The sequence below is a fragment of the Nelumbo lutea genome, chromosome 2 (genome assembly GCF_056320005.1).
Source record: "Nelumbo lutea isolate HS-2025 chromosome 2, American lotus-T2T, whole genome shotgun sequence".
NCBI classification, from domain to species: Eukaryota; Viridiplantae; Streptophyta; class Magnoliopsida; order Proteales; family Nelumbonaceae; genus Nelumbo; species Nelumbo lutea.
The window spans coordinates 26,262,207-26,283,865 of NC_142685.1; the positions used below are offsets into that span (position 1 = coordinate 26,262,207).

The window sequence follows — 21,659 nt, forward strand, 5'->3', positions numbered from 1 at the left end:
GCATCGCCAATTTAAGCCTTGATTCTTCTCCAAAGACAAATCAATAAATCCAGTGCTCAAGCCCATTTCTTGATATAGTTGAGATGGAAAATGGAGTAGCAACTGGAATAGTACGATATTGGAATGCTGATCGGAGTGGTGGAGCGACTGCAACTGCAATGTCGTTGCCATTGACACATACCCAAGTGATCGAAGATCCTCAAGGAAGATTATAGGGCCAGTCTAAGACTTTGAAGATGATTGTTAGATTTTAATTTTATTAGAAATTAAATCTAATGGAGTTTTATTGATCAATCACATTAAAAGATACACCTGCACATGTCTTTTAGAAAATAGTTTTTTTTTTATTAAAACCAGTTTTCAACTTGTCTCATATTGAAAAATTATAAAACTTGTTTTGAGATTTTAAATAGGAGTTTATTTATACTCCTTAAAAATAAAGAGGAGATTATGAAGGCTCGCTACAGTGCAACATGCGTGCACATGTGTCCATGCGCTTTAGAGGTACACTTTGCTCTCAAAGAGTGGTTTTAACTTTTGTGCGAGGCTGACCGTCTATGTTTCAATAGTTACGATTCGATCAATTGTGATCAAGAGGCATTATTCAAAGTTAACAGTTGTTAAATGTTAACTACTTTTTTAAGAGTCATAATATTTGAAATTGTGACTATTCAATGAACCTTTTTCTGAACCAGTACATTCCACTGTTCCATGACTTTATAAATTATTTAAGGGGCATGAATCAAGCAAATGCACACACAAGCTTTTCAAATGTCACTCATGTCTCTCTGTTTGATCTGCTATTGTCTCACAAAAGGTTTCTTAAAAGAATCTTCAACTTTGCTGGTTGTAGACTCTCGTCCAAGACTTTATTGTATCTTGGGAACGGATTTGCTTGTAACCCAACAGTAAAGTAGAAATAAGTGGGGGGCAAATAACGTTCCAAAGACAATATCTTTAGACACACCTCAGAGTTTCTCCTCCAAGTTTCAATAAGCCACATTTCCAATAACAATGACAATGATTCTAAAGACGAATGAAGTCTTCTCACTTCATCGTGCCTTACTCAACACCTTCTATCTGTCATCACTTCTCCTCTAGCTCCCCCATCCACTCAACTTGACAGCTTTGTTGAATATCCCTCCAAGGGCATCTTGTTGGGGTGGAGGAATGCAATTCGGCTAAAGTAGTTGGGAGAAACTTTAGCAGAGAAGAAGTTGTTTCTTATGAAGTAAGAACTCTTTAACCCCTTTCATTGAATCTTAATGGTCGTTGTCATTGTTGTTGCCACCACGAACTTAAAGAAATCTCGTTAGATATAGCAACTAAAAGATCTATAGATGTTTAAGTAGAGCTCAAGTAGAGCAAGTTCCTGAAGATCATTGGATCGATCAACTAAGGAGATTTATTCATGTTCTCTACCATCATTGGTTGGAAGTTGCAGCGGTAAGAGTTCCTCTTTCTGGACCGCAAAAGATATCCTTTTTAGACAACGTTTAATAGAAGGGCAAAACTGTTATTTTATCATTCCCCTCAAGATTTAACGATGATGGTAATTGTTAGTAGGGGTAATTTAAGACAATTGTTAAAAATGAAGGGTAGTATTAATCAATTAGATAAACAGTAGGGATAGTTTAAGAAATTTGCCCTTAAAAAAATATATCATGGGTATCTATTGATTGATTCATCTATTTCTTTATATATATATATATATATATTTTAGCCTTATAATTGTGGGATAAACTTATGAAGTTGTATTCTGTCATCCAAACATTCAAAACCCCCAAAGACTTTTTTTTTTGGTGTCTCAATGGCCTTCAAGACTAATACCATTTACTTTGTCCCTAACGTATCATATCGATACTTTAATCCTTTGACAGAATTAATTTTAAAAATAAAATAAAAATAACAAAAAATGAAAATTACTTGTCAAGATTTTGAATTCAAAAGAATTCATTTTGAATCCAAGGTTACAAATGTACCAACATCAGAAGAGTTAGATGATGGATTCAAAAGTCATGAAAGTCACTTTTATTAAGATTGAAGTCATTTTCATTTCAAGTGGCATTGAATGTTCAAACAAGATGAAAATCAGCCTAGGAAAGAAAGTAAAGAAAGGGTCATTATCCAATGATGGTCCCAACCATCCAGCGTCTTGGGAGGGATAGATCGGATATGTGGAAATATTTTATATGTTAAAATCTTTTTTTCTTTATTGTCATTAGTCATTACTATGGGAACCCACATGTTACTGTCCTTTTTCTTTTCCAAACCATGAGAAGGCATAGTAGCAAAGGGTCCCCCTTAAGTTTTTTTGCTTTGCAAGGACAAGGATACAATGCGGGTGCATTGTGCAGCAATACTCTTATTTATTATATTTTTTCTATAGGTTTTCTTGTAGAAGAGGAGATGGAATAGTTTTTTTTTTTTCTTTGTGTAAGGAGATTGGAATAGTTGGAATGGCTGTGTTAGCGGATTATGGATTCAATCATAATGCCCTACATTACTCATTAGATATATATGACCCACAACTATTTAGGTTGCGTTTGGAATCAGTGTAAAATATCATTAGTGTAAAAATACATCGATCACGTTTTATATTGGACCAGAAAGTGACCATTGCTTTTTTGAAAATAGTAATAGGTGGAAAAGTGTAAAGTTTTATATCGATAAAATCGATGTAGTTTTTACATCTAGAGGTGATGAGGTTTTACATCTATTGTCGACGTAAAACTACACTCCATCCAAATGCATACAAAACTGAACCTAAGTGTAGTTTTACGTGAATAATAATTACACCCTCTTTCCAAACACAAAATAATTTACATTAGTTCTTGATTTACATGGCATCCAAATGCAACCCTACTCTCTCACTTAGCATTTATGGTCGGTATGGTTCTTTGGGACATTATCATTGGTTCAACAGCCATTTGAATTCTTTAGCCAAACTTATTGGCCATGTTAAAGGTTGTATAAATAGGAGCGTTAATTATAAACCAGTAAATTATAATTTGATAAATTCTTAGACCAAACCAAATCATTTTGGTTTGAAAATCAAATCAGGCCAAACTGTTTTATTACCATTTGGCATGGTTTCTAATATGGTTTGGGGAGCTTTGAACCTCTATTGGGCTTAACCCAAGTAGAAAACCCAAATAGCATCCTAAAAATTAAAGTTAAAACTTTTATTTTATTATTTTATTTCTAAAACAAAAGAATTTATTATATATTTATAATTTTATATATTTAGTATAGGTATATTATATTATATATAATATTTATACATCATTTATTTATATAATTATATTATATATTATATATAATTTCAGTTTATGATTTATGATTGTTTTGATCTATAAAATTTAAAACACCAAACCAAACCACAAACCGCAATTTAACAAAATTTGAAACCGAACCAAATCAATTTTACGTACTACGTGAACCAAATTACAAATTCAATTTGGTTCGGCTAAATTTTACGATTTAAACCAAACAATGAACAGCCCTATTTATAACCAAAATAGGCATCATCATCATCTATATAAATATGTAGAAACAGATTATGCTGAAACGCTGGATCCGTGTACAACAGTAAACACATCAGTGATCCGTATAGTCCAGGCCCACTTAACCCAGCCCGGTTAAGGAAGTTTCCCAGTGGTCCAATGATCAATGCAATGTCACGTGGAGCCGGTCATCGTTTCACATGGTTGAAGGAATCTGAACTTAACTGGATAGGCTAGGCTACGTGGCAGTATTTCCACCGACGGATGATCGGAACGACATTCCATCAAAGACAGAGCCAAACTCCGTTGCCTAGTCTTGAATCTTTTACTTGTTTTGGTAAGAAAGCTATCCGCCTATCCGTAGCGTGCTTGTGGTTGTACCCTCGCACTATCCCTCAGCTAAAGGGTCTGGTCTCGGTTTTCAATAACCAATTGAAATATATATATATATATATATATATATATATATATATATATATAAGCATTTACGTGAATAATAGAAACTTAATGGGTATTTTCGTAATTGTGATCAAATAGGCGTTCTCCACCATCGAGAGACTTCGGCCAGCACATCATGTCCTGGTCCTTATTCATTGCACCGACCTCCTCACCCATTCGATCTGTCTTCCATCCCACGGTTTCCGACACCCCACGCTCTCCTTCTCCTCGCCTTTGGATTCATTAACCCTCTTATGGCTCTCCGCCTTCCACGCTAACCTGTTCAGAACCGTCCGATTAATTGAAACCGACGGCTGTCATATATTCTTCAAACGCTCCTTACTAACCGTATCAAGTATCAATAATAACCCGCTCTTTTCCGCTCTCAAATAAACAAAACAAAGAAAGAATTTTTCTCGATCTCGTTCTATGCAAACGAAAATGCAAGAGCAAGCAGCAAGTTCAATCGCTGCGAATTCGCTGCCTTCGAGTAGTGAGAGATCTTCCAGCTCTGCTCCTCAACCAGAAGCCAAAGAAGGTAAGTTTTTCTGTTTTTTTTTTCCAACCTTCTCTGGTTACAGAACAACTGTAGTTAACTAGTTATCATCGATATCGTAGAGAAGTTTTATCTAGGATTTTTCATTTGATTTCCTTAGTGGATTTGCTAGTTTATTAGGTTTAATCATCCGGGTCATGTTCTTCTGGCCGAAAAAATGGTGATATTTTATCGAATTTTATGGGAAAAACACTCTGCTTCTAACTTTACTTTTTCGAGACTTGAAGAAATTTATTAGTATCTTGATATCTTCCTTGCCTTTGTTTTTTATTATTTCCTTCTGCGTTTTGGAGAAGAAGCTTATTTTTCATGTGGGATTTTTCTTTCTCTTCCAGAAATGGATTATTCTCCGTAAGATTCTTTTGCATATATATTATTTTAAAGAAGAAAATGGGTTTTCCGACTTTGTCCTTGATTTTCTCGGTGGATTTATCTTCTCTTTTCCTTTTGTGCTGGATTAAAAAGGATTGGAGAGCGATGACGAGATAAGGAGAGTGCCGGAAATAGGAAGCGAAGCCGCCGGTCAGTCTACCTCCGGCAGAGACGCCAGTTCCGTTGCAGGTCCTGCCCACGTTCAAGCCACCGCAGAAGTGGTTCATCGAAAGAGAGGGAGAAGCCCGGCTGACAAAGAAACCAAGCGGTTGAAAAGGTAAGCCGACATCCTTCCGCGCCTGTCATTTTTCGGGCAACTGAGAAAGTCGTCGGAGGAAGAGGAGGAGCACGGGTGTACGGATACACCGAGAGTCCTTATTTAAGTTTTGTTGATTGCTTGTGAAGGTTGCTGAGGAACAGAGTTTCAGCCCAACAAGCTAGGGAAAGAAAGAAGGCGTACTTGAATGAGCTGGAGGGGAAGGTCAAGGACTTGGAACAAAAGAACTCTGAGCTGGAAGAGAAGCTCTCCACGTTACAAAATGAGAACCAAATGCTTAGACAAGTATGCACCCCATCACCATCATGACATGACCATTCATATTCATCATCATCATCACCACCATAAAAAGACTTGTGCATCATATGATTTTTCTGTTAACATGAAATCATGGTTGCACACATGTATAATGGGGAAATCTTATGCATACATACATTATCATCATCATCATCAATCGGTGGAATTGGTGGGAATTTCTTGGAGGGGGTATATTGGGCATGTCAAAAATATCACCAATTGCGTGATTGCCAAGGGCCAAAGGGCCATGGGCATATAAAGTGGAGGGTAGGTGGACCCACAAGTCCTCTGATTTTTATTTGGTTTCTATAAATACTGAGGCATGGGGGTACATTCTTGGGACACTTGGTACTCATGCCATCTCATCATGATCACCCATTTGTCCCTTCTTTAGCTACTAGAAAATGAGTGCCACATATTGAAAGGTGACCCTTCATTTGATGGTTAGTTTGATCAAATAAGATGCGATTTTTTTTTTTTTGGTTTCCCATCACAAAGGGTTTTGATGGAAAAACATAAGCTAGGATAAGATGTTCTTTATGAATGTATTTGATCATTTATTCGACATCACCGTAAAATACTTTCCTACTAGAATCTATTTTAGAATCTTAATCTTTTATGGGTATCTGAGTAAACAGTTCTGATGCTTCTTTGTATTAATTGCAGATTTTGAAGAACACAACTGTAGGCAAGAGAGGAGGGAGTAATGGTAACAATGCAGATGGGTCCGTGTGAGTGATAACATGTTAGGTTCTCCACTTATTTTATCTTTTTAGGATGGCTTGAAAAAAGTTTAGTTCTTAGGAGAAAAGATTATATAACAAAGATGTGAAGACTGAGAAAGGTGATGCTTATTTTGTCTAATGAAAGGCCCAATAGCAATATTTTTAAAATAATGCTTCCTCACTGAATATCATGTCTTTTGGTTTGGATAACACCATACTTTTGTTCCATATGAGTAGGACCTTCTAGGTTCTGACTCGTGATCATATTTTGCTGGTGTTAACAAATGTTTTTGTTTGAAGAAATAAATTCATTCGTATTGACCAACCCCCACCCACCTAAATTTGAAGCTATTAATTTTAGTGGAGACAGAGCTAACTCTGAGGGAAGAAACTTCCCACAATTGTTGTTGTTGAGGAGATTCTAAATAAAGATGAATCAAATCTTTTACTTCGTGTGTAAAGCACTTTTTTAATGAATACAATCAACATAAAGGGATGGTGATTTTGGAAGTCTTTAATTAATGAAAAGAGAAAATGAGGTTCGAGTTATATGTCTTCATTTTTATTTCTATATTTTATTTTCGGCTTCGGATTTGAGAGTGGTTTATTTAGTGAATTCCTGCCTCTGTATATTTGAGAGATGACTCTTTCAGGACTCCATGGACGGACAACTTGACCTTTGCCCTGTATTGTCTCAAGGAGTTCTCAACCTTCGTTGAGGTCATATTTCATACCCTATAGCTAATCGTCTTTTAGTCTTGGCAAGGATATGGAGATTATTAGAATACTTTGACTTAGATTTATGGAGATGGCTTTGCTAGCCTAGTCCTTTAATGAAGGAGTTTAAAGGATTTGAGAAACTTTCCACGTGGCAATTGCTTTTGGTCCCAAAAGGACCCCCCCCCCCCTCAAAAAGTTGTAAATTCTAAATGAGCCATTTTCAATTATATTTTCCAAATAAAAAATGGAAGTTTAAGGGAATGTTCTACAAAATGGTTGGAATAACTGTTACATCACCAAAAACAATACAATTTTGCTAATGCAAAGAAAGATGCAATCTAGCCCACCCCACCCCCTCAAATTCTTAATTACAAGAAGAGGATAAATTACCTCCTATAGTTTCTAACTTTTTTTTTTTAACTTTGACCTCTCCAATGAATCGGGATCTGCCCTTTCACACTGACTTTACAGGCCCATCTCACTGTGTATTGAGAACATTTCCCTATAAATAACAAAGAGATTCTTGATGTCATGTGCAACTTGAGACATATTGTGAGGCACTCTGAATAATAGATCCGGACTCCTCTCTAATAACCTTCTTTCACATTTTAAATAAATTATGCGAATTGACCTCTTCCATTAATTTGATATTGAAATATTAACACAAAAAGGTTATATCATGCTTCTAAGCATGATAGCATTCTGTTTTTCCCTACGGATAAAAATATTAAAATATACTTAGATAAAAAAAAAAAAGAACGCATAGAAATATCAATGAAGAAAATCAAAACAATTAGAGGAAATATCTTTGAACAAAATCCCTTCTCCACTCTCCCCCCAAATTGTAGCTTATTTTTATTTACATTGATATTTTTGTGCTTTTATTGTTAATTGGGCAAATTCCACTTTAGTACCCTGAACTTTGGGGGTAGTGTTAAGTTAGTACTCAAACTTTTAAATGTGTTACTGCAGTATCTAAACTTTCAAAAAGTGTCAAGTTGGTCTATACCGTTAATCGACCGTCAACTATCTGTTGAAAATGTCAAAAGTACCTTTTAAAAGAAGACAATTGTCTTCTACTTTGAGATTGAACTAGTTATTTTCAAAGAAAAATAGAGAAAAAATATGAAATATGATAGAGGGAAGCAATAACTGAAAAGCAAAGAAATAACTAGACAATAATGTGTTTCAAATCTAAAGGTAGAAGACAATAAACAATGTCTTCTTTTGAATGATAGTTTTGAACTTTTCAATAGATAATTGACTCTTGGTTAACGGCAGGGACCAACTTGACATTTTTTGAAAGTTTAGGTACTACAGTGACATGCTTGAAAGTTTGGGTACTAATTTGACACTACCCCCAAAGTTCAGGGTACTAAAGTGGAATTTTTCCTTGTTAATTTAAAACTTCATTTACCCAAGCAAACAGGAAGGTTGTAAGAGGTCAATTGTTGGAAATTATGGGGACGCTTAACCATTTAAGTAATTTACATTAAAAAAATCACCAAATTTCTCTTTATACAAAAAAGTATCTTCATTATTTTACTAGATTTTTCTTTATTAAAAAGCTCAAGCATTCAAATGTATTTTCTTTAATAATAATAATAGTAATAATAATCTTTCTTTGGGGTCAAATGCATTGATGGTTAGAATAGATTCGTAGACCGGATCGGCTAATACGTTTTAAAATAATTGTAAATGGCCCTTTCCTATTTCTTCTATGTCGTACGGTTAAAACCAAAAAATATTTGTTGTTTCTCTGATGTTTTCTCATGTTTTCGATAAAACCTTTTCATAGAAGTACTTTTCACAATGTTTTCGATAATATTAGTAGATGTTATTCAAACCGTTCTTTTTTTATCCATGTCAACATTTCCTATAGAATTTATTATGTCGGAAATAGTGTCCCCACCCATAACAAACTATAATTAATGGTGCCCCTGAGTTTTGAAATAATTAACATACTCTGTGTTTTTTTATGAATTTTAAAGGCATATGCGTGAGACACAATCTACTAATTAATTTTTAATTGATCTTTTTCAGTTTTCAGTTAATTTAATTTATTTCAGATACCCTATCATGGTCTCATCTATTAGTATTTATAATACCTCAACGGCTAATGAAACTATTTTAATAAAATTCAAATGTCTTAATTCCTGAGTGATTGCACCAAAAACTCGATTTCGTTTTGAATTTCCTTCTTGATCAATGACAACTACTGCATTGTCATCATATCGTATTATCATACCGTTGTCACGTTTGAATTTTTTACATGTATGTACAATTACAGCTCTAATCACTTCAGATTTTTCTAGAGACATATTGGGCACTACTTTTTTTATTACAGCAACAATAACGTCACCAATATGAGCATATCGGTGACTAGTAGCTCCTATGATTCGACTACACATCTATTCTTGAGCCCTTTGTTGTATGCTTTAGCCTAACCACAATTTTTTGCTGTAGAGGCTTGAGGATGTAATTTTATTATTTAGATACAATGTTTTCTATTTCTTGTTTGGAAATGATTTTGATAATTCTTATTATTATTATTATTATTATTATTATTATTATTATTATTATTATTATTATTATTATTATTATTATTATTATTATTATTGTTGTTGTTGTTGTTGTTGTTATTGTTGTTGTTGTTATTATTATTTTGACAATATGGTTGATTAGAAGAAGAATTCTATAATTTTATTTTCTAAATCTTTTCTGTATAGTTTTTTTTTGTTCATTTATAATCATAATTTTTTACGAAATCAAATCAAATTAACATTGACTTTTGAATGTATTTATGCATAAAATTAAGAAAAACAATAACATATATAATGGCATCATGGTAGATATAAAAGTCGTTAATTAAATGAAAAGGTGAATCACAAGATATAATCTTTACTATTTTATGTAAAAAATCTCAACTCACTATTTTTTTAAGCTCAGAGGAGTTTAACTATTAAAACTAAAGATTAAAGTATGTGGTAATCTTATCCAAAATTGATTATTTAAAAATTCATTAAGCATAATTTTGATAAATAAATTTTATATACTATTGTCAATGCGTTCTCAATAAGAAATAAATAAATAAATAATCAGTTCTTTTGTTGGGACCATGGACCACGAGCCCACGACCACAGTATTCTGTCAGATAAGGCAGCTTCTTTATAAAACAACAAAAATAGAGTGACCTTTTATAAAAAATATCAAGGAAGGGCAATGACACTGTTAATCGCCTTCCTCTTCCTTTCCTCGTGTGAGTGTTTTTAATCGGTGATGTTCCACGGAAGCTTACCCCATTAATTAAGCCCCCAACAATATTAATCCAAACACCACAGTTAAAGAGTCTAGCCAATCATTCCATTTCTCATCCTCTTTGTTTCTCTACTTCCCATCATTATGCTCCTGGCTCTCTCCTTCTCTCAAGATTGAAGACTGAAGCACCATGTTCTATCTCAAAACCATAACTAAAGTGCTGCTGCCTCTTCTCTTAACCCTCTCAACCCTTTTCTAATACTACTCTCCTCAGTAAATCCGATCAAAAATGAACCAAAGTCCATCAAAATCCCACCATTGCACCTTCACAAACATCTTCAGATCGCTCATTCGGATGCCAGTCCGCTACAATCCAGCACACAGTCAATGAAGTCAGAACATATGCTTCTAACCGCATTGGCATCCGAATGAAGCGCATAACACTCGACCCGCTTCAAGAGATGGCTCTGGATGACTGTCTCGAGCTTTTTAGACGAGACTGACGTTGATCTTAAAAGGGCTCTGTCCGGTCTATCATCGAAAAACTCATTGATGAGGGCGGATTTGGCCCTCCAATGATATTGTGACACATGGCACCTCAGAACAATTAGGTGACACCCGAAACCACTTTTGCAACAACTTGCCTTAGTTAAGTTGATGGTGTCCCACCTGGCGGCTTGGCCCTGGCGCGAGCTGGCACAGACGCGACCTGGCCCTAGCGCAAGCCGGCATAGGCACAAGCTAGCAGCCTGGCACAGGCATGAGCTGGTAGCCTGGCACATGCACGACTTGGCCCTGGCGTGAGCTGACAGCCTAGCACATGCGCCGACCTGGCGATTTGCGAGACGTGCTCACCGACAAATTCAACATGCATATCCTAACACTCCCACGATCCTTGGAAGTTGGCCCACCTGTCGAATGATTCGGAGGGCAGTCAACGTGCATGGCGGTTACCTCCAGGAATCTCAAACCACTTAGACGACCTCGCAGAAATCTCGGATGTGGTGCATGAAGCCCACGCCAAACAATGCCTATATAAAGGCACCAACCCCAATGGCAAGAGGGGGGAAAGCAAGTAAGCAAATTCTAGCTCTCATACTTTGTGATTTTTAGCTTGCAATCTACTATGAGAGTACTGACTTAAGCATCGGAGCGACCTCGCCGGGTTAGCCACCCCGGGTCCTCTGACATTTGGTTCCTTACAGGTCTCTAAAGAGCAAGGGAGCTCACCACTAGGCAGTTCGCCACCAGATAGCTCGCCACCAAGCAGCTCATCAAGGTAGCTCACCTCCAAGCAATTCGCCACCAAGCAGTTCATCAAGGTAGCTCACCACTAGGCAGTTCGCCACTATGTAGCTCGCCACCAGGCAGCTCCCCACCAAGTAGCTCATGAAGGTAGCTTACCACCAAGCAGCTCATCAAGGTAGTTCACCACCAGGCAGTTCGCTACTAGGTAGCTCGCCACCAGACAACTCACCACTAGGGAGCTCCACTTCAGCCTCTGAGTCACAAACCACTTGGGAGCATACGTCACTGACGAGGTACTTAGCCAAAAAATTTGATACATTACGAAAAAATTGATACGTGATCAGAAATGCTTACATCATCTGGTGCCATCTGTGGGAAACACTACAAAAAGATAAGTTCTCCTCCTCTAAAAAGCTAAGTCATCTTCTTCCAGTAAGCTAAGTCCTCATTTCTTAGATAATAAAAGCTCTCGCTTTATAACTTCCATTTTTTATGAACTCAAAGACTATGCAGGGAGCTAACAGACTAAGTAGCTCTACTAACTTTACTTTCAATCCAGATAAAACCTCATCAGTCCTCTTCGTGAGGTCCCCTCTACAAAGATGAGCTCTTTGTGGCTTCCACGGTAATTGGCGGCCAAAAGACTACATGGGTGCCCTTGCTGGTCGTGCCTTCCAAGGCTCCCGTGTGAGCTGGTGACCTAAAGTTAGTAGTGCTGCCCCCGAAAGTCGAGCCTCTAGTAGCTTCTTGTAAGAGTGGGTGACCGGAATTACGAGGCTAATGCAGCACAATCATAGCTCTAAGGCGCCCACCCAATGCACGCAGCCCGGCGGCCTATCAACTTGGCACATACGCCGACCTGGTGCGACCTGGCGCAAGCACCGACCTAGTGACCTGACCCAGGCGTGAACTGACGAACTGATAAGAGGCTTCCTCGTCACAAGACCCGGTCGCCTCTTCGACATGGGCAAAGTCAAGGAGAGTGACTACCAGTCGCTCCCAGAGCCTAAGGGCTAAAATACCACATAAGACCCAGTCGCCTCTTCGGCATGGGCAAGATCAAGGAGAGTGGACTACGAGTCGCTCCCAGAGCCTAAGGACGAAAATACCGAACTAGCGAATAACTACTCACCATATAAGACCTAGTTGCCTCTTTGGCATGGGCAGAATCAAGGAGCGGACCGCAAGTTGCTCTCAGAGCCTAAGGAATTAAGTCGACGCTTACGAGCTCATCGAATTATTCATTACGGGCCAAAAGGAGAATTCTACTCCCTTCGCCGAGTTACTTTTAGCTCGGGAGTGGGGGGCAAATGATGAAGGCGGATTTGGCCCTCCAATGATATTGTGACACATGGCACCTCAGAACAACTAGGTGACACCTGGAACCACTTTGGCAACAACTTGCCTTAGCTAAGTTGATGGTGTCCCACCTGGCGGCCTGGCACAAGTGCGGCCTAACACAGGCGCTGCCTGGCACAGGCTCGAGCTGGCACAGGCGCGACCTGGCCCTGGCGCGAGACGTGCTCACCGACAAATTCGGCATGCATATCCTAACACTCCCACGATCCTTGGAAGTTGGCTCACGTGCTGAATGATCCGGAGGGTGGTCAACGTGCATAGCGGTTACCTCCACGAATCTCCAACCACTTAGATGACCTCGTAGAAATCTCGGATGTGGTGCATGAAGCCCACGCCAAACAATGCCTATATAAAGGCACATTCTTGCTTTCATACTTTGTGATTTTTAGCTCGCAATCAACTATGAGAGTACTGACTTAAGCATCGGAGCAACCTCGCTAGGTTCGCCACCAAGCAGCTCATCAAGGTAACTCACTACCAGGCAGCTCATCATGGTAGCTCACCACCAGGCAGCTCACCACCAGGCAGTTCACCACCAAATAGCTCACCACCAAGCAGCTCATCAAGGTAGCTCACCACCAGTCAGTTCGCCACTAGGTAGCTCGCCACCAAACAGCTCATCAAGGTAGCTCACCACCAGGCAGTTTGCCACCAGATATCTCACCACCAAGCAGCTCATCAAAGTAGTTCGCCACCAGGCAATTCACTACCAGGGAGCTCACTACTAGACAGTTCGCGACTAGGTAGCTCGCCACCAGACAGCTAGCCACTAGAGAGCTCCACTTCAGCCTCTGAGTCACAGGCCACTTGGGAGCATACGTCACTGACGAGGTACTTAACCAAAAAATTTGATACATCACGAAAAAATTGATACATGACCAGAAACGGTTACGTCACTCACCTTCGAGGCACTATAATGACTTGGGAAATATGTTAAGTGCTGCAATGACGAATCAATACACCTGTCTTGATGGATTCGCTCACAGTAATGGCAACGTAAGAGAAGAGATCAAGCAAGGCTTGTACAACATAAGCCACTCGGTCAGTAATTCTCTCGCCACGCTTAAGAAGATCCCAAAGTCGAACAGAAGCTCCAAGGCTGATGTGTTCCCAGAGTATGGCAGAATGGTGGGTGGGTTCCCGAGATGGGTGTCGCCTAGAGATAGAAAGCTTCTGCAAGCATCGACCAACACGACGAAGTTTGATTTGGTGGTGGCTTGCGCTTCTTGGAACCGATGATCTAAGAAGACGATGAACAATATCATTGTTCCTCTTTGATATTTTTCAAAAAAAAATTACCTTATTTTAATTATTTTATAAAAATACAAAAAGTTATCCTTATCTGCCAGAACCCCTTTTTTTATTCTCTCTGAACAGCCCAATAAAATATAAATGCGTTAGGGACGCAACTAAGAAGTAAATCACCAAAACAAAAGGGGAATTGGCGAATTGTGTTTGGCTGTTGCGAAGTTGCTGACCAAAGCTGGGAGTGTTCAAATTGAACAAGCAAGCAAGTTCTGGCAGGAATGATTTTTCTACTTTTTAATCAAGTTTAACACTTACATGCCTTTCACGTGATGTGCGCATCACTTGTCCAACTCAAATTTCAATTACAAGAAGGATATAAAGGAATCATGAGCCATTGAGCCTGCAATTGCAATTGCTTTTCTTATGTTTCTGCCTTTGAATTGAGGGAACATAATGCAGGAAAAGGAGGAGGAATTTTAATTCCACTACTGTGTAAAATCTGAAATTCACCAACTTTTTCCCCCTTTTCTCCAAAATCCGTGATGCTGATGCCACAGAAACATACAATGGAATCTGGAAATTCATGGAATCGATGAATCCAACTCCACCTCTGTGCTTTTTGTACGGTGGATCACGGATGAAAGGGAGAGGTCTGATGGAAACAAGGTTGCAGTGTAAGTGCATCAACACCGAATCTGTGTCTGAAAACCAATACGGCAATCCCCCCATACATAAGTGCTTTGCGAAAGTGTTTTTGGCCTTTGGGATCTCAAAAGGAAAAGAGGGAGGAGATTTGTCTTTCAACCAGATGTTGTTCGCAAAAGTTGTTTTGAAAGGACACGTGTCGTTTTGTTTGGGGTTCCACTATGATATCGGAAAGGCATGATACTCTTTTCGGGCATTGTAGATTTTCTCGTTTGCCTGATTTTGATGCTGATGTCGATCCGTTCACGGAAAAGGTAGTCAGTGCGCGTGGTTTAAGCAATCCACGGTCACGATCACGGTGGGCAGCTGGCCATCCTCTCCACGTCATGTTAACATCATGTACACCTGGAATTTTGCGTCAAACAAGAGAAAGCCAGTGGGGTGCTATTTGGCTCGTGATTCATCAGATCGCTCTCGTTGAATTTGTCGTGAAATTTCAAGCATTAAAAATATAACTCTTTTTTTAATTTTTCGGTTTTTCTTCCAATCGGTGATAAACACGTAAGGGGTTCTTAAATGAGAGGGCGCTATCGTCATTTGGGTCTGGTTGGGTTGGGTAAGCTTTTTGTCAAATTTAGATTTGGCTCCAAGCCCAATCGCAATATACTTCAAACTTCAAAGGTATCCATGCGCGACAGCGCGAATGAATTGGGATCTGCTCCCAAAACGCTTACGCGATATATGCCAACGCCTCTCACCAGATTGTGGCCGTGGCCCATCATAACAAGGTTCAAAGTATCGACATCGGGGTTATGACAGGTTCAGGGTGTAGAAGAGGTCTAAACCGGTTTTTCTAAACCAATTGCAAAAAAAAATAAAAAAAAAAGCATTAAAAAATTGTATCGATTTGCCTAATACGCCCAAACCGATGTATCAGATGTATCGATAGTTTGAACTTTGCACCATAATACAAATTATGATGGAAATGTATTGGAACAGATTGAAAGAAGATTCCAATTCTGTGTAAATACGACCAAATATCTATGTATGAGAAGACCTGTTCATGGACCAGCCCAGTGGCCTATTCTTTATCGGATTTGGACATGATTTTTAGGCCCGTTGGGTTAGGGCTTGGGTCCAAAGCAAGGTTTGATTTTTTTTTTCCAGGTTCAGGCTTTCTAGAAAAAACAGAAAAAACCTAATTCGAGTTTAAACCTGGTCTGAATTTATTTCTTTATTCTTCTCTTTTTTAAGTCATAATGAGATTTTTCAATATTTTTAGGTTTTAAAATCATTTAATATAAATAAATCAGTTTAATTGTTAACTTGCCCAATTTTCAAATCGGGATTTAGGCTTTATACGAGGGCCATACTCGAATGTAAACGTATTCTATTAAGCTGTGTTCGTTTTAAGTGTAAATTTAATTTTACTTTAATGAAAAATATGAGATAGATAAAAATTAGAACAGGTTGTTTTTCAATATTTACACCGATCATGTTTGATTGTTAAGGTGTAAATTTTGATGAAATTTTTTGTTGGACTGATATTCTCGCCCATGTGAGTCCTTTTGTAGCTTTTATAACCGGGAGTAGCCGGTGAGAAATCATACGGAAGAGGAGAGATATCTGCATATGACCGGTTGCTGTTGGCATCATCAAGAAAGCTACTGAATATCAATATATTGAGGAGGGGCGAGAGAGTAAAATGAACAAGTGTGGGGTGGAAGAATGGTGAGATGGAATTTGGCATGTGAAGGTTATGTCCAGAAGGGCTAAGCTCTTTATTGTCCAATACATCCAACAGCGGATTCTTCTGCAATGTTGGTACTAGTCCACAACAACCATGTGATTGATTGTAAATCGAACGCTCCACATTAAGCCAGTGGTAGGCAAGTGATCCTAGCTGTAAATGCGGCTTCAGAGTGGATTTCACGAGGAGTGAAGAACCAAAAAAAGATGAGATTAGCAGAAAAGAAAGAGAATAAAAGCAGAGTGGGAGAGAAGGTAGAGGAGAGAATAAGTAAAATCTGATTTCTTTTCTTCAACCTTTTTTTTTTTAACTGGTTCGAAATAGTTTGACACTACAATCGTTTTTTTGGTCCAAAGAAGGCACGAATCTGGAGTTTTCTTCCACTGAATCCGGTGACAAATGGATTGTTGAGAAGGAAATAAAAGAGCAACAATCCGAGGGATTCACTTGGTTCAGATTTCTCCAATCTGTCTTTGGTACTGCTTCTCTGACCCTTTTCTGTTCATTGGTTCGTTGGGAGAGAGAGTAGAAGCAGTGGCACCACCGAGAGATAGAGCAAATGAAAAAATAGAGAAAGGAGATGTTAGAGTGAGAAGAGTTTTACTTCGATGGTAGAAACAGGTAAGTTTTACATCAATAATTTCGATGTATTCTTTGCATTGATTATCGATGTAAAAGGAGTTTTACACCGATTTAAGGTGTGTAATATACACTCTATTCAAACGCCTACAAAATCAAACCGGGGTATAAAATTTACCCTGATTTGATTTTACACGTAGAACAAATGCAGCCTTAATAAAGAGAAAGAACCCGACCCAGCCGGATAGGATACTTGTTCTACATACACGGTGTTCAAGACAACCGTGTGCAAATACGGTTGACCAACAGATATCGTATGACGTATGACCAGAAAGGCTCCTTTCTTTGAAATTTTGTGAATTCATATTGTGTTGTAATGGAAAATGAAATGTAATTTGAGACAAGGGAGGGTTGAGGGTTTCTACACAGAAGCTCTAGTTTTCTACAATCTACAAATGCAAAGATGAAACGGCACTGTGGCATATGGGCCAATAAATATTTTTGGACATAATAGTTTGAGTCCAAACGTGTCGAGCAATGGGCCTTTTGTCGTGAACCGGGCTTAAAATTAGAAATCAATGCTCAGTTGCGATGTTAATCTTTTTTCTTATGGATTTTATGGATTTGGGCCAAATCTTATCAAATCTTTTTGGGTAAATTGCTGAAATCTAAAATTTCACCGTTTCTGAAATCTCCCTGACGTTTAATAATTGTAACCATCTCCCTTAAATTTTGTGATACATAACAGATATTGGGGTATTCACTTTTCATACTCGCACATTTCTATTATCAATTAAGAAATGTTGATTGTAATTTACAGCGGATAGAAAGTGGATAGGAAAATTGAGTAGAAAATCCCTGTTCAACTGCTCATTAACGGATCACAATCCTAAAACAAAATTTTAAACCCTTTCAATTTCTTTTTTAAAATTGATTTGTTTTCAAATGTCCTTCATATCAATCTATCAAAAGTAAAGTTGCAATTTTAAATTTTCTTTTTTTTTGTAGTTCATAAGGCTTATTTTGGAAGGAGTACAAATATAAATATCTATAAATATAAAATACAAATATGTAGAGTTTAAAAACCTTGTATGTATTTGTATTGTACATATTTGCATTTGTACTCTGATGAATGATGATTTGACCCGACCTATGAAACGACCACACGTGGACACTAACCCGACGTAAGCGAGAGCTCAACATTGTGGCCCAGTACAGCTAAGTAACGGGCCCATAAAGCAGCTCGCCACATCATATCGCGAAAAAGGAGGAGATCGCCACGACGTGAGCTCCGGGTTCCCCAAGCTACCCCCAAAGGGATATTCCGAGGCAAATTCAGCTCGCAAGCTAAGAAAACCAGCTCGCCCGAGCTCGCCAACAGACAACTCATCCCCAGGACTAATTCTACTAAGAGTACTCCTGGAGTATTCCGAGCTCGCTGCAAAGTAGCTAGCGAGTGGGCCGCATGAGCATTCCATAAAAAGCTTCTATGTGACAGGCCGTACCAATCAGACTACGCCATATCCCTTATTGATGGCGCAGTCCCTGTCCTTTCGACAGTCTGTGCCCACGTCTCTCAGTAGGCGGAGGCGTGCTTGTCACTTTGGGGACGTGTCACTCGCCCGGGTAAGGAGTACGTCACAACGGCCACCTGTGCAGCCCCGACAGGTAACAGCTGTGGCAGGGGGCCCAGTGGCAGTTATGCCCGATCTCACAAAGAGCGCCCCTATAAAAGCCCTCAGGGCAGAGGAGAAACTGCTTCTTGAAACCTCCAATCTCTCGAGTATAGGAAAAAAGCGCGACCTCCACTCTTACCCATCGTTTTTCCCTTTACTTCCCATACACAGTACTAACTTAAGCATCGGAGTATTCCCACCAGGTAAATCCCTGGGAATCTTTCCTTTCATCTTCTCAAGTGTCGTTCGTTGCCAACAAGGAGTCAGTCAGCAGTCGGCTAGGAGTAACCGGATCGCGCTACATCATTTGGCGCCGTCTGTGGGAAACGCTTCAAAATGCCTTTCTCTCTAAACTCTTTCAGTTCCTTCTTCTTCCTTGAAACAATCCAACATTCATGGCTTCTTCTAGCAACATCGAACGAAGCATGGAAATGGATAACTCCAGGGAACAACCCCAGTTTCCTACTATCTGTATCGAACAGTTCACCGTCCCCCTCTCAGCGGACGGAATCCCCAGCTTGAACGTGCCTCTCACAATGGCACCTGTCATGGCCCCACTCCCTACTACAGTCAGAACGACATTCACCGAAACTTTGGTTGTGCCCCCAATGGCCAGTCCGAACCAGCTGGAGGACCTGATGCAGTGCATGAGAGCCATGCAGGCCCAAATGCAACAGTTCCAACAACTTCAGCTCTATCAACAACACGTGATGCACCAAGTCTCGCAGTACCAGTATCAGCAGCAGTTCCCCCAGTTGCCCCAACCCTAGCTTCAACAGTCTCAGCTCCAGCCTCAGCACCTGGCCTCGTAGCAATTCAAGTCTCACCGCCAGAGCGAACACTTTGTCCGAGGAGAGGCCCCCCAAAATCTCCCAAAAAATCAAGCCTCCCCCACGGTAGACGGGAGAGAATAGCTACCCCGGTCTCGTTGTGGGCGGACAGGTCGGGAGGACCCCGGCTCGGTAGGTCAGCGTCACCTCGACAGTCAAAGTTTAGAACCCTGATTCTTGAGAACCGATTCGAGATCCTGGCAACAAATTCCAAGCAGGCCCCTTCTATATGTAGCCATCACCAGCAGACCGGGCTACCCCCGGCACAAACCGTTCTGGATAGCGCGGAGGTGAGCAGCAAGAACGCGAGCTCGTCAGGAAGCAGAGACGCTGACATCGAGCTAGCCGATCTGTCACTCGCGATTTGCCCGAGCTCATGGGCAAAGAAAAGGTAGGCTCAGCCGAGCCAAAGCTCCCCTCCTCTCAGTTCCGTCCCCCCAGTCTTCCGAACTCCTTGCGGTCCCGATGCCCAAGGATTTCAAGCTCCCCCCTCTTGACAAGTATGATGGGTCGTTCGACCCAAGTGATCATGTAGACGCCTTTCAGTCATAGATGCACCTGGCGCGAGCCAGTGAGTCATGCATGTGCGTGGCCTTCTCCACTACGTTCAGGGGAGCAGCCCGCACATGGTACCGAAACTTGGCACCCGGGTCAATAAGAAGTTGGACGCAGTTCGCACAAGCCTTCATGTCCCACTTTGTCACCAGCAAGCGGTGCCCGCGAACTGAAGAAAGCATCTTCAACATAGCACAAAGGGAGGGAGAGTCCATCAGGAGCTATATCAAGCAGTTCAACAACGCTTGTATGCAGATATCGCGCCTGGATCTCATCGTACGCCTTGCAGTAGCCAAGAAGGGCGTGAAGCACAAGGAGTTCAAGTGGCACATGGTCGTCAACCAACCCGCGACCATAACTGAGTTTCTGAAACTTGCGGATAAGTTCATAGCCACCGAAGAGGAGATCAACCAGAAGGGTGAGGGCGCACCCGAAAAAAGAAAGAGAGAAGGAGAACCTTCCAGTCAAGAGGACACCCGAAGAAAAAAGGAAATAGCTCGGGGTGCAAAGCCGGGTCAGCTGTTCCGAGCTCCTGCTCTGGACCGAGCTGATTACACTCCACTGAACGCGAAGCGGGCCAAAATTCTTATGGCGATCAAGGACGCCCCTATGTGAAGTGACCATCCCGTCTGAAGGGGGAATCCCAATGATAGAAATAAGAATCTGTATTGCAGCTTTCACAAAGACCACGGTCACAGTACCGAGAGTTGTAAAAACCTCCGCGACGAAATAGATGAGCTCATCCGTCGCGGATATTTGAGAAACTTTGTATAAAATAATAATAATAATAATAATAATAATAATAATAATAATAATAATAATAATAATAATAATAATAATAATAATAATAATAGTAATAGAACAGGTCGACAAGGGGAGCACGGTAAAGACCATCCCGAGTCCAGCACCAGACCGGTCGAACAATCGCAGAGGCAGCCTCCAGAGGAGAGGCTAGTTCGGGGGACCATCCACATGATAGTGGGAGGTTCAATTGTTGCAGGTTGCACTTCAACGGCAGCTCGGACGTTGGTTTTTGAACTCACCCGGGAGGAGCAGAACCCCCCAAAGCAGCCAAGAACAGAAGAGTCAATTTTCTTCACAGAAGACGATGCGCGAGGGGTCCATTACCCCCATGACGACGCGCTCGTGATAAAGCTTAGAATCAACGACTTCGAGGTCAAGAGCGTACTCCTCGACTCAGGCAACTCGATCGACGTACTTTTCAAAGTTGTGTTTGACCAGCTCCAGTTGCAGAGAAGCAACCTGAAGCCCACAGACACTCCTTTGGTAGGCTTCAGTAGAGAAGAAGTCCGACCCCTTGGGAAAATAACAGTACCTGTAGAGGCCGACACGTGGCCTTGTGCTGTCATATTCGAGCACAACTTCCTAGTGGTAGCGACCCCCTCGCCCTACAATGCCATAGTAGGTCGGCCGATCACCCATGTCCTACGAGCGGTGGTCTCCACTTACCATTTGGCTATGAAGTTCCCAACAAACTTCGGGGTGGGAGTAGCGCGGGGTGACCAGCTTGAGTCCCGCAAGTGCTACGTTGCCGCCCTAAAGGGGAAAACCAAGGTAGCCGATGACCTTGAACTGGAGCGACCCACGGAGCAAGGCGAA

At 40.3% G+C, this 21,659-nt stretch overlaps 1 protein-coding gene across 1 annotated transcript; it reads left to right on the forward strand.

Annotated features, from left to right (window-relative positions):
• The first annotated feature begins 4,052 nt into the window (after nt 1-4,052).
• Nucleotides 4,053-6,339, forward strand: LOC148869359 (transcription factor HY5-like). Its single transcript, XM_088970812.1, has 4 exons — nt 4,053-4,482; nt 4,966-5,149; nt 5,278-5,434; nt 6,113-6,339. Exons 1-4 carry the CDS (start codon nt 4,374-4,376, stop codon nt 6,179-6,181), a joined length of 519 nt encoding a protein of 172 aa, XP_088826938.1. The 5' UTR covers nt 4,053-4,373; the 3' UTR covers nt 6,182-6,339.
• Nucleotides 6,340-21,659: the final 15,320 nt, after the last annotated feature.

What these genes read in the sequence shown, in the direction of transcription:
- LOC148869359 (XM_088970812.1), top strand. Translation starts at nt 4,374, where the DNA reads ATGCAAACGAAAATGCAAGAGCAAGCAGCAAGTTCAATCGCTGCGAAT. An exon ending in TCAACCAGAAGCCAAAGAAG is followed by an intron (nt 4,483 to 4,965) that starts GTAAGTTTTTCT and finishes TGGATTAAAAAG; the next exon opens with GATTGGAGAGCGATGACGAG. An exon ending in GAAACCAAGCGGTTGAAAAG is followed by an intron (nt 5,150 to 5,277) that starts GTAAGCCGACAT and finishes TTGCTTGTGAAG; the next exon opens with GTTGCTGAGGAACAGAGTTT.